Below are 13,191 nucleotides of genomic sequence, written 5' to 3' on the forward strand. Positions count from 1 at the left end.
TTGACTGATGATACTGGACAAATTACAGTACCGAGAAAAGACAAATTATATAGTCTGAAAAAACCTCGATTATATATTATAACTAAAAATGTGTGCATGATATCGCCCTAATTCTGATTTTCGATAGAAGAGATAGACATTGTTGGAGGAGTTAATGCTTCACAATGATTCCAGATTTATTACATTATTATACAGACACACCTCAAGCATAAAAATGAAAAACAATTATAGAATTGTTATTGATATACACGAGTGGATATTGGTACTCTTTCTATTAATTTTCATCCAATTGAAATTTACTTTGATATGTATTATCAGAGTGAATAATTGCGTATAGTGTGTACATCACTCGTTGCACGAGTTGTTAAATTATAATTTATTATAACAAAATCAGGTCGATAAAAAATAAATTACTAAAACTGCGAAAAGTGATTAATGAATAATTTTGCTAAAAGGAGGAATATTCTGGAATTCGTGGAACACATTATTTAATTATTAATACGAATACTATTTTCGTATGGTTAAATTTACGCGTTAGAGAATAAATTAATCAATGAAAATTGTAAACAATTCTATAAGTTTATAACATTGTATTTTAACTGTTTTGATACGTTTAGGTTATTATTATTAAATCGAATTAAAAAAAATACTAATTTCAGTTTTAATTTAAAGATATTTAATTAATTTTAAAATTTTAAAAATGAAAGATAAAACTTAATATTATACATTGACTCGCGCGTTGAAACATTGATAGTAACATTTCCGCTTTAGTACGCGCGCGTTGAAACATTGATAGCTACAGTACCTCTTTAGTACGCGCGCGTTGAAACATTGATAGTAATAGTACCGCTTTAGTACGCGCGCGTTGAAACATTGATAGTAACAGTACCTCTTTAGTACGCGCACGTTGAAACATTGATAGTAACTGTACCGCTTTGGAACGCGCGCGTTGAATCTCCGCGGGGGTGTCACTGACACTATTGCATTAAGGCTTTCTTGCATACATTTAATGATGCATGACTTTTGTTGTTATTTCGACATGAAGTTGGTGACGACATGATTGTCGGGAGTTTTATGACAAATTATGAAAATATGATAAATTCTTTTGAAGGATTCTGTTAGGCCTGTCTATTTTTTGATGTTATAAAGAACGCAGATGAAACAAACATCTATACTCTTCTTTCTTTGGTGTCTTTTCATATTAGACTGTTTACCCATGAGTCTCATAATTGGATTTTCTAAGCGAAATTATCCTCTAAAACATCATTTTTAAGAAAAACTGATTTTCCTGTCTCTATTTTTGAATCCAATAAGAAATTAATTAAATCCCGGAGCTACCATAATCTCATAAAATATGTCCGTCATTTGTGTTTTATTCTTAATACTGGTTGCAAATGTTGGATATTTCGAGGGACACGGCCAGCCTCACACGTTATATACATATCTTTTGGATAAAAACTGACGGATTTGTAAGAAAGTGTTGGGCAATGTTAATGTTAATACAAACCCGCGAACTTTAAGAGCAAATTATATCGCTACAATTTAAAGGCAAGAACTTTAGGCGCAAACAAAATCGATTTAACATTTTAAATAAAATGTAATCTTTACGATTTAAAAAGAACTACACCCTCTCAATCAGATAAGCATGAAACATATAGTTTTAAAGTAGGCCTACAATTAGATAGATAAGTATAACTAATATTGCAATAGTGAAACAATATTTCTTAGGTCTATTTCATTATAAAACAATTATTTATGCCTATTACAAATTAAGTATTACCAATGTCAACATAATGTGTCTATAAAGTGATAAGAAAATTATCTACACAGCTGACAAGGTCAAACCCAATCAACATCTAATTTTATGTGGTTCATAAATATATAGGCCTAAGCAACATACAAAACACGGATAATTACATTTACAAATAGGAATGATTTCAAGATTATGTAAGATAATCTGTTGTGTTTGTCGCGCGTTGGAATGTTGTAATAAAAGTACCATTTTTTGTACGCGCACGTTGAAACATTGATAGTAACAGTACCGCTTTGGTACGCGTGCGTACCACAGAGTACCAATTATTGATATCAATATTGTGGAAAATGTTTCTGTTCATATGTTTGGTGTCCGATATGTAGGCATAATGTATATTGTCTTGGGAATTAATCAAGATTTTATGTAATATGTTATTTTAGTGGTCTGGAAGATGGGAGGGGTAGGCCTAAGATGGCGGGGGGGGGGGGGACACTGTTTCCAATCTCTTATCAATATGGGATGCCTGATTTGGCGTTGATGGTGTCACCTGAAATACGAAGCTAAATATATATAAACATATCACTAAACTTGGTACTAAAAGTAATTACTTTCAACAATAATTGACTCTAAATGAAATAAAATATTCCAGCACGTTTTTAAAATTGCAAATTGACACGGTTCACATACTGTGATAACTATTAATTTGCTTTATGTGTGATGCAATTTACTTCACTAACTTCACAAAATAAGATCCATACACTTAATGTTCATTGTTTTAAATGTTGGCCTGTTTATCAAAGCTACAATGTGCTGACTATAAAATATTGATACTGAATCACTCTCTCAATAATCGTTAAATTGAAGAGATTGATAAACGATACAATCAATTCCCTTCGAATGTTCACATTTAGATATTGTATTTCAGTAAATGACTATACGCCAGAATTCCGAATTACCGAAATTCAGAATAATTTCTGGTTATTCTGGTAAACGAATAAACGGAATTCCGAATTAATGAAGTTTCGAATTACCGGAGTTCCGAATAAACAGAATTCCGAATTAACGGAATTACGAATAAACAGAATTCCGAGTTAACGGAATTCCGAATAAACAAAATTCCGAATAAACAGAATTCCGAATAAACAGAATTTCGAATTGCCGGATTTCCTCCAATTAAACAGAATTCCGAATTAACATTCTAAAAACATTCAAACTGTACATTAAAATAAAACGTAATGGCATGGCATAATAATTTCAATAGTAAATATTATCGTGACACACGGTCGGATTCGGACCACCACCTCAGGCTTACATGTTGAGCGTCTACCCAACTAGATCACAGGTTTTTTAAAAAACGACTAAAAGAAGACTACAGCCAATGCCCTACAATAATTTATAGCATTTTAGGCCGTATTAATTCGGTGTATAGATTGAACGGACTTATGTTTAATATCTGTAAATGCACTAACTGAATTTCTGACTTATAATGTGGTCTCCACTTCAAAATCTACGCCTCCAAGCTGGCTTCTTTTAAAAGCCACAACTTGGTGACTGCACTGGAAAAATTAATGTAAACACGTATAACACAGCTTACATTCATAATGAATATAAATGTAGCATGCTTAACATTCAAAAACATATATTAATGTGTTTGTAATGAATAAGGTATTCAATAACGCCGAATGTTCATTATGATGAACTATAACACTTAGGCCTACATTATTTACTCTAGAAATGCTTTGCACACAACTCAGGCCTACATTTCAAAGATAATAAAATTTGCATGTGTTTTAATGAATATTCGATAAGTTCTAATAATATATGTCATATGTTTATAAAATGAACTTTAACAATTAAACCTACATTTTGAACTCTGTAACGTCTAGATGCACAAATAGACATAATAATATAAACATCTAAAACGTATTACTAAGAATTTACTTATATTGTCATTATGATATTGATTATATTTGGTCTTTTTTCCTATCTCTATTGTTTGAGACTTTTTAAATAAACTTACAAAGAAATAAATGAGGAACAGTTATTATAATTGTATTGAAAATGACTTTGAACAACGTCGTTTCATTCAAAGCATTTCATTCAAAACATTTCATTCACATATCGCGTCATAAAATTCACGTCATCGAAATGTTGCGTACACGGCGTGTAGGGGATTGGCCTAATTTTCCTACTGTATGCTTCGGTATTGTGTGGTAGGGTAACTAGTTCCTGTACAGCTGAGTTCTATATTTTATCAGGAATTGAACCCGGGTCTTTCTGTATGATAATCAAGTGTCTAAAGCTCTGTCTACACTATCAAACTAGTTTGACAAAATGTATTATAAGGTCAAATATGGTAGTGATATGACGTCATATATGGGCACATCAAATTTTTTTTTCATATAAAGTTTGATAGTGTAGGTACGGGTAGAACTTTATACTAAAATCGTCTATAAACATTGCATTGCAACATTAGTGATTAATGTCACTTTTTACACGCCATATTAGTGGAATACGAATTCGAAAACGTATCCTAAAGGCTGTCTTATACGTTATGTTTTTAACTATGCTAATCTTAATTTTGTTTTTACTTTGTGTATTCTATTGTGTAATTTCCAAGAAGAAGAATGAAACACACACATCCTTTATCAGTTTCCATAGCAACCATAAACAAACACCACAGTGAGCGTGATTACGAATATTAATCATTTTATAGATAATTTCATTTCAGATGACGTACCATAAAATTATTGAATTAAAATATTACTCAGCCATATATGACCACCAACATAAACATAATTTAGGAACAGTAATAATGAAAGAATATGTATATATACGGGGAGTTGTTGGTTATTGCTTGTGTTTGGGTGGAGTGAATTTAGGAATATTTAAAAAAACTGTACGATACAGTACACAATACTGTACTCAAACCACCATTGGGCACGGATCCAGGATTTTTAAATAGGCAACATGATGTCCTAACATTTGAAATATAATTTCCAAAATGTAGGTACCCAATCCCTCAACCCCCCCTTGGATCGTCGAAAATCTCCCCAGTGGTTAGGTGACGCGTAAAGGCCAATTTACACAGACGAGCGGTAACGGTAATAGAATCTATGTTACTCCTTATGAACATTTACACACACCGCGCGGAGCGGACGGGCGGGTTTCCGCTCAGGATAGATACAGATTCTACTCGGGACACATTGGATAATTAGTTACCTTAACCTTAGGACGACGACGACTTAATGGTGATAAAGTGTTCTTTTATACTATCATTAAGAAGTATTACAGCTATCGACAAGATTATTACTTTATATAAGAATTATCGACTTCATTCTTAGAATGTGACGTCATAAGTTGTTAAGGCAGACTTTAAATCTTGTCGCCGGTTGTGGGCTGAAGTTAACCAATGCTCGTCCATAATGTATGGTGTATACTTACAACGCCAACATTTACAGAAGGCGTAAATTGACTCAGAGGTTAATCAGTATTACAAACTGCGCACATTCAAACAGCTGAAGAGCTTACGTGCGCATGAGCAGTTTTCACGTATTGAGAACACCGCGACGTCAAACGCAAACGCCGGAAACTCGTCCCATCCAGCCGTCGCCGCGATTATATATTTAAACGCAAGAATACTGATATAAACCTAGGGTTAGTGTACACTGCTGGCGGTCATTGCTTTCAATTTGTTTTTCCCAATGAACAAATGTTAGACTGTGTGATTCCTACTATTGTACATCATAAGACTACTACAGGCTACAATTACAACATAATCGACGTCACGTTATTCAACCAAGCGGAACATTAACGCGCGCGCGTGCATAAGTACGGTACATACCGTACCGTACTTATGCACGCGCGCGCGTTGATGTTCCGCTTGGTGGAATAACGTCACAGGTTTGTTTGAAGATATAATATAAAATATGATTTGTGTATTTTACTCTAGGCTACGTTAAATCAAAATGTAGTTTCTTTCATTCGGAGTAAAGGATTGACCATACTAGACTAAACCACTCAATATCCTAACAAGGCCTCCTAAATGACCGAACAGACGCCTGTCTGATATATTCACTAGGACTAATTAGAAAGCGAACGTTTTAGTGAACATTTTACCAATTAGCCTGTCACTGTTTACAATAACTTGATTTTAATCTTCTCGCTTCTTACACCTTGATTAAGTGTCATTCTGACGACTTCTAAAGAACACTCAAATTTACATTACTCTTAACATTATTAATTAGCAATGTTTATTATTTAAATAACGGGCTATGTCAGCATGTGTTTGGAAGCTTCGATGATTCGCAAAATGGAGAACAAAATGCATAAACTAACAGGGTTGCCAACGTTCATTTTTAATCGTTGTCGTAATCTCTGTTCTGTATGGCGCGCGTATCGTGCCCTGGTAACAACAACAGACACTCGACACAATCGCGTATACTCATCATTTTGTGTACGCACGCGTTAATGTATTGTTTGTTGTGGTTTCCACTGATGTATTGCCAACTGTATTAGCTATGACAAGACTGATTATGTAACTATTTCTTTTCCCTGACTCAAGGTTCGTTTTCACACGGCACACGTGATTTGGATTTATATACAGAACGATCTGTAATTATCCTGACACTTCCCTATGTTGCGAGCTAGATCGATTCGTGTTATTCATTCTGTACCTGTACTATACAGTGTGAACAGAGATCATGTCATCTTTTCTCACGTATTCAAATGAAGTTCATTTTAAGTGTTGATACTGTACTTCTTAATTAAGATTCTCTTTGACTATGACAAATCGACGTTATTTTTTTTTATCGTAGCACAGTTTGGTGTGATGATGTGCTTGATGATAAAAGACAAAAACTCTACATTGAGGCGCGCGCGTACAAAAACTCTGCAATTATCCATCATCAATTTCACGCGCGCGTAACACTGTCGGTACCTTCTAAAGAAATAACTCGTATGCCTTGATGATGAAAGACAACAATTCTACATTGAGGCGCGCGCGTAAAAAACTCATCAATTTTACGCGCGCGTAAAATTGTCGGTCCTTCTAAAGAATTAACTTGTAAGCCTATACGTCCATCCTGTTGGTGAACGTGCGCGTGGCCTTGTCATCAGATTTCTTATTCTCACCTCGATTCCTTCTCAAACTCGATCGATGAAATCTTGCGATTCAAAGCCGTTGGTTAATCGGAGACGTTATTAACGCAGTCATTAATAATCATTACGTAATGTTTGTATAATTATGTTTCGTGAGTTCCATTTGTAAATGTCTGGTCAATATTGCCAGCGAGTGTATCAATTTCTATTAAAGCCGCGGCTGTTGTGTGAGTGATGGTCTTGCACGTTGTAAATTATTATTTAGTTCTGATATCTGTTTTTTTAAACATAAATAGGCTAATATAAGCATGTTTTCTGGTTAAAGAAACAGACATTTTTATTTGAAACCATTAACTTACCAACAAAAATATGCGTAAGTACCCAGTGGAATTCAATGTATTTAATTTTGTGATGTAAGTTCTTGGTCTTAATACATAATTATGCCACCAAAATGTACAAAATAATTTTGTTAACTTTGTGTGAACCTTAAAAATAAAACATGAATCCTCTTCACATACGTTTAATCTATAGTAGTATTGTTACACATTGTGTGCAGGTGATATCTATTATTTGAATGATCAATGTCACGTGGTATTAATATCTGAGCAAATGACGTCAGGTGCGAAAGTTCATCGAACCAACATCGACATTTTTTGTCGTTTGACATGGAGGAACTTGTGTCCGGTTTTTTTTTGCCGTCGTTTATTATTGACGACGACCCGAAAATTCTGCATTTATAATTGTTTGCCGTCGTCGTACGATGACGACGACGCGAAATAGAATTGTACGTAGTTTTAGACTCGGTTATAACGACACAAGAAGTGTTAAAGGTCAATTTACACAGACGAGAGGTAACGGTAAGCGGAAAACCGCGTAGCTTGTCCCGAGTAGAATCTGTATCTATCCTGAGCGGAAACCGCCCGTCCGCTCCGCGTTGTGTGTAAATGGTCATAAGAAATTAACATAGATTCTATATTTTTCTTACCGTTACCGCTCATCTGTGTAAATTGGCCTTTATTGCATGTAGTAGTTTATTTGAATTTGTTAATCGGAATAACTCGCTTTGAGAATTGTTACTATCTATAGATTGCTAACTGGAATTAGACCGTGTTATGCCATATCCACACCTATTTGAAGGTGATACTACATCGCGCGCTCATATCACTCCGAAGGCTGTCAAATTAATTCGAATTTAATCCCAGTGGGAGTGATAAAAAATGAATTCAATTGATACTCGGCAATAAACATTGTTTTATAGAATGGAGAATTTGAAAAATAAAATTTGAGGGTATTTGAAAAATAATATTTTCTCTCATTATTGCTTGGGATGTTTTATAAATGAAACGTGTGTGAATTCAATTACTTACTACAGTGTTATTATTTTTTAAATATAGAGATCACATTGTTTTTAATATATCTAAAGCCTTGTCTACACTATAAAACTTTATGTGATAAAAAAAATGTGATGTGCCCATAAATGGACATGATGATGTCATATCACTACCATTGGGGACATCACACTTTTTTGTCAAAATAGTTTGATAGTGTAGACAGAGCTTTAGGTTTTTTCATAATAGTCCTTGTTATTTGTTTATTCTCATTACCTCGTCCTCTTGACAAGACGATTTGCCGTTGGTTTTTGGTAAACGAACCAACGTGGGCAAACAGACCACAGGCCTAGCTGTTCCCTTCATGATGGGCCCTATATACAACAAGGCCGTGCTCAAGTTAGTGTATACCGACCAACCGACCGACCGACCGACCGACATAGTGAGCTGTAGAGTCGCGTTGCACGCGACGCGACCAAAAACCCAATATATACTTTCAGGTTTTTACTTTTTTCTAAACGTTTCTCTTTTTCTTCTTAATTTACAGACAGCAGCTTTGTACTTGGAAATATTCAAGTGGTGGACTATCCAATAGTGTACATAAATGAAGGGTTTTGTAAGATTTCTGGCTACAACCGAGCAGATGTCCTGCATCAAAACTGCTCCTGTAGCTTCATGTTCGGAGAACTTACCGACAAAGAAACTATTAAGAAAATCGAAAAATGCTTGGAAAATTTCGAAACAATGCAATCAGAAATATTATTATATCAGAAAAATAGTAAGTATTATATATTGTAAAGCTCGGTCAAACTATCAAACTATTTTGACAAAAAAAGTGTGATGTACCCAAATATGGTAGTGATACACCCAAATATGGTAGTAATATGACATCTTCATGTCTATATAAGACCACATCACAAGTTGTTGTCACATAAAGTTTGATAGTGTAGACAAGACTTTACGGTTAACTTTTCAAAGAAATTCAAGTTTCGCTTCTATTTTTCAGTGTATTTTTTGCAAATATATATCAAAATATCTTTGCTGTCATTACCACATTATGAAAATTGCCAGAAAATTGTTCCTTTTCACCCAAAAATGATATAGCTTTTGTACACTTTTAATTTCAGGAACGCCTCTTTGGGTCATGACTCAAATTTCACCAATCAAGGACGAGAATGACCAAGTTGTATTGATTCTATGCACGTTTAAGGATATAACGGCGTTGAAGCAGCCGATTGAAGATGATAGTGTTCGAGGTAACAATTATATTAATAACTGTATTACAGATGCATTGTCTTAAGACTTGCGCTTTCAATCCCGTAAAATTATCACTAAATATTGTCCACAGTTGGTTATATAATTATACTGTAAAACAACTGTTTGGTGAGACTAGATTGTTGTTCTTCATCGGCTCACTAGAGTCGATGTCGCATCGTCTTTCGGAGAAGACGTTACTTTAATAGCCATAAGTAACACGATGCTGTTTAAACAGGTGGCGACAAAACTGTCTTCCCTAAAGCCACATAAGTTCTTTTTAGGTCGCGCCTCCTCCTCTAGATCATAACTAATATATTTCATCTACACTCAAAATTATAAATCTTCACCGACGAAAACATAATTAACCTAAAGACAAAATATAATATACCAATAAAGAACACGGTAAAGTACCAAATTCGGTAGTTTTCTGTAAAATCATTCTGATAATACACAGGCATACTATGTAAAGTCATCACCGAAGCACAAATGTCTTTTGGGACAACAATATTCAGGGGAAATCCCTATTAAAGCGTGGTTCCCACTAGCGACGCAACGCAAGGACGTAAAGCAACGCAAGTGAATTGACCAATCACAAGCGATGGCTTATTATGTCTGGTCCAAAAGTGTTTCTTAATAGGGCTTCTATAATGTATAATATTTGAAAGAATGGGATGGGTCTTTGTGTCCTATTTCAAGAACAAAAAAAACATATTGTGAAAAATTTCATTAATCAAAAAAGAAAAAAATGACGTAATAAAACGACCTCTTACACCAACTAATTTGTGACCTACCTTGACATTTGACCTTATTGCGCAGTTAATATATGCACCACATTGGTCAAAGACCGGAGAGTAGCGTTGTTCTGCGCGTGTATATTAAAAAGCAATTGTTATTAAATTGTTATAAGTAAATCGATATTTTATCTTTTAGATATTGTATTAAAGATATTACGTTATCGTTTGTAGCGATCAGTTTTAACATTTTTGTTGTTACTGCGCAAATAAAGATGTTTAATCGCAGACTATATTCGGAGCGATCGTTTTTTATCGCAATGAACAAACAAAATTAATCGAAAATATCAAAATCATTAAATTCGTTGCTATGGTAATTAGTTTATAATGATGCATATATAGTTGATGATATTATGTATTTCAAAACTGTCTGACATTCAAAGCAATTACTTTTTAAAGGTAACAGGGTACAAGATGTATATAATATATTCTTTTTTTTTTATGAGATATGTACAGTATGTGTTGCAATAGCATGGACCAGTAGGACATTGACAACTCGATATATATTGTTAAAAAATCTATATTATATTATTACTGTATTCAATTTCTGTATAGATAAAACATTATAAAACATCAATAAAGAATTTATTATTTGTATTACTCACAATAACACTAAGCCTTGGTGATAAAACGGCCTTAAGCTCTGTCCACACTATCAAACTAGTTTGACAAAACAAATGTGTGATGTGCCCAAATATGGTAGTGATATGACGTCATCGTGTCCATATATAGGCGCATCACATTTGTTTTGACACATAAAGTTTGATAGTGTAGACAGAGCTTTAGAATAAACGTAATAAAGGAAAGAAAGATTCATAATGGGAATGATTATTATTCCTCTTATGCTAGATATATTAATTTAATGCTAAATATTAACATAGTAAAACCTTAAATATTGACGTTTTAACTTATTGAATTTTTGATCGCTTGAGAACTGTCAAAAAAGTTTTAGCTTTGATAGAGGGCGCAAATCTTTAAAAAAAATACCTATTGAATATTCATAATAAAGTTTCACAAATTTGCATATCTTCCAAAGTATGGTAGGCCTATAGCTTACTTTCATTTCAGTATTTTTTGGATAATCTTTTTATTTTATAATTATCATAAACTTTATTTATTTACGAGACTTATTTTAACTATGTACAAATCATGTATAATTGTTGTTTGAGAGCCTAGGCCTATATTCAATTCAATTCAATTCAATTTGCTTTTATTTCGTCCTACTGCAGCACAAACAAGTATAAATATAAATTTATGATGTAAACTTTTTTTTTTAAAGCGGGAATGGGGCGGTTTGCCCGGTTAGCTAGAAGTGTAACTCGAAGCCGATCTGTTCTCAATCAAGTATCACAACATTTGCCAAAGGTTGATGTGGTAAACAAGGCACAAATCACTCAGATATCACACGTACGTGTAGCACATGTTATAATACGTTAATCTCTGTCTGCACTATAAAACAAGCTTGAGAAAAAAAGGTGTGATGTGCCCAAATATGGTAGTGATGGCATCATCATGTTCATGTATGGATGCATCACATTTTTTTGTCACATAGAGTTTGATAGTTTAGACAGAGATTTACAATATATACAATATTATTATGGTAGTAGTTGCGTGGTGAGGGTGTGAATGATACCCAGTGGTTGTGGTAATGGTATAAAATGGTTGTGTAGTGGTATATTGGTTGCCACTTGGTTGTGGCCAGTGGTTGTCAAAGATGACACGCAGTGTTGGTGGCTGTTTATCGGAGATTTATACGGTTTGGTGCATTGTGGTACAGTCGCATGGTGTGGTAAACCCGGTAACCGTTTGTAATGGTAATGGTTGTTTTGTTGGTAATAGTGATGACGTGACAATGACGTGGGTGACGGTGTATGTTTAAAAAGGTCCATTAAAGAATATCTTTTATTAAAGTATACCTCAGATGGTTACCTAATTAATTAAGATACTGTATTCTTTTTTTTTTTTTTTTTTTACTGATATAATGTACGTAACGGCTAATTAAGATTAGCCTAAGTGTTGTATTATTATTATTATTTGTATTTGTATGTTTACTTGTATAATGTAAAGAGGGACTACAGCGACAGGCCCATCGGGCCTTTTGTAGTCTCTCGACTATATATATTATATGCTAACCATTGTTAATGTTATGCTAAAATATGGTCAATAAATGTTTCTTGAATTGAATTGGTATGAATACTTATTATACGATTTAATTACAATTATATATTGGAATTAAATCTGTGGCGTTAAAAAGGTGATACTTTTGAATTCACAAAATCTTTCTTGTCGTATTTGTTTTCAATTTTATGAAACATAAAAATGAGAAATTGTAGTTATATTTCCGTTCTTCAATTCAAAATGTAAGTTGATATGAGGATCGTATACGCTAAAATATTGAGGCAATAATCAAACAAATCGAAGTCCTGTTTGCATAAATGAATATTAGTGGCCAGAGGGCGTTCTGTAGATAGGTTAATGTAAAATATGTTTAATTACATCAATTATACAGTAACAATTTGAATTTTAAACGAGTTTTGGTATTGACAAAAACATTTATTGTCGTAATTTAGGTTATGTACATTAAAAAATAAAATTGCATCAATTAATGATGATGAATGATGATAACGATAATGGCGCTGTTGATGATGATGATGATGATGAAGATGATAATGATGATGATAATGATGATGATGATGATGATGATAATGATGATGATGATGATGATAATGATAATGATGATGATGATGATAATGATGATGATGATAATGATGATAATGATGATGATGATAATAATGATGAAGATGATGGTGATGTTGATGAAGATGATGGTGATGATGATGGTGATGTTGATGAATATGATGGTGATGATGATGGTGTTATTGTTGTTGATGATGATGAAAATGATGATGATGATGATGATGAAGATGATGGTGAAAATGATGATGATAATGTCAAGTCAAGT

At 33.6% G+C, this 13,191-nt stretch overlaps 1 protein-coding gene across 1 annotated transcript in view; it reads left to right on the top strand.

The window, feature by feature from the left end:
* Nucleotides 1-13,191, top strand: part of LOC144851362 (voltage-gated delayed rectifier potassium channel KCNH1-like) — a 42,486-nt gene that overhangs the window by 18,286 nt on the left and 11,009 nt on the right. Inside the window, exons 2-4 of the mRNA XM_078708773.1 lie at nucleotides 8,729-8,959; nucleotides 9,309-9,437; nucleotides 11,509-11,636. Of these exons, the coding sequence (XP_078564899.1) occupies nucleotides 8,729-8,959; nucleotides 9,309-9,437; nucleotides 11,509-11,636 (488 nt within the window). The remainder of the gene's footprint in view (nucleotides 1-8,728; nucleotides 8,960-9,308; nucleotides 9,438-11,508; nucleotides 11,637-13,191) is intronic.

This window comes from Antedon bifida, chromosome 9, assembly GCF_963402885.1.
Source record: "Antedon bifida chromosome 9, ecAntBifi1.1, whole genome shotgun sequence".
Lineage (NCBI taxonomy): Eukaryota > Metazoa > Echinodermata > Crinoidea > Comatulida > Antedonidae > Antedon > Antedon bifida.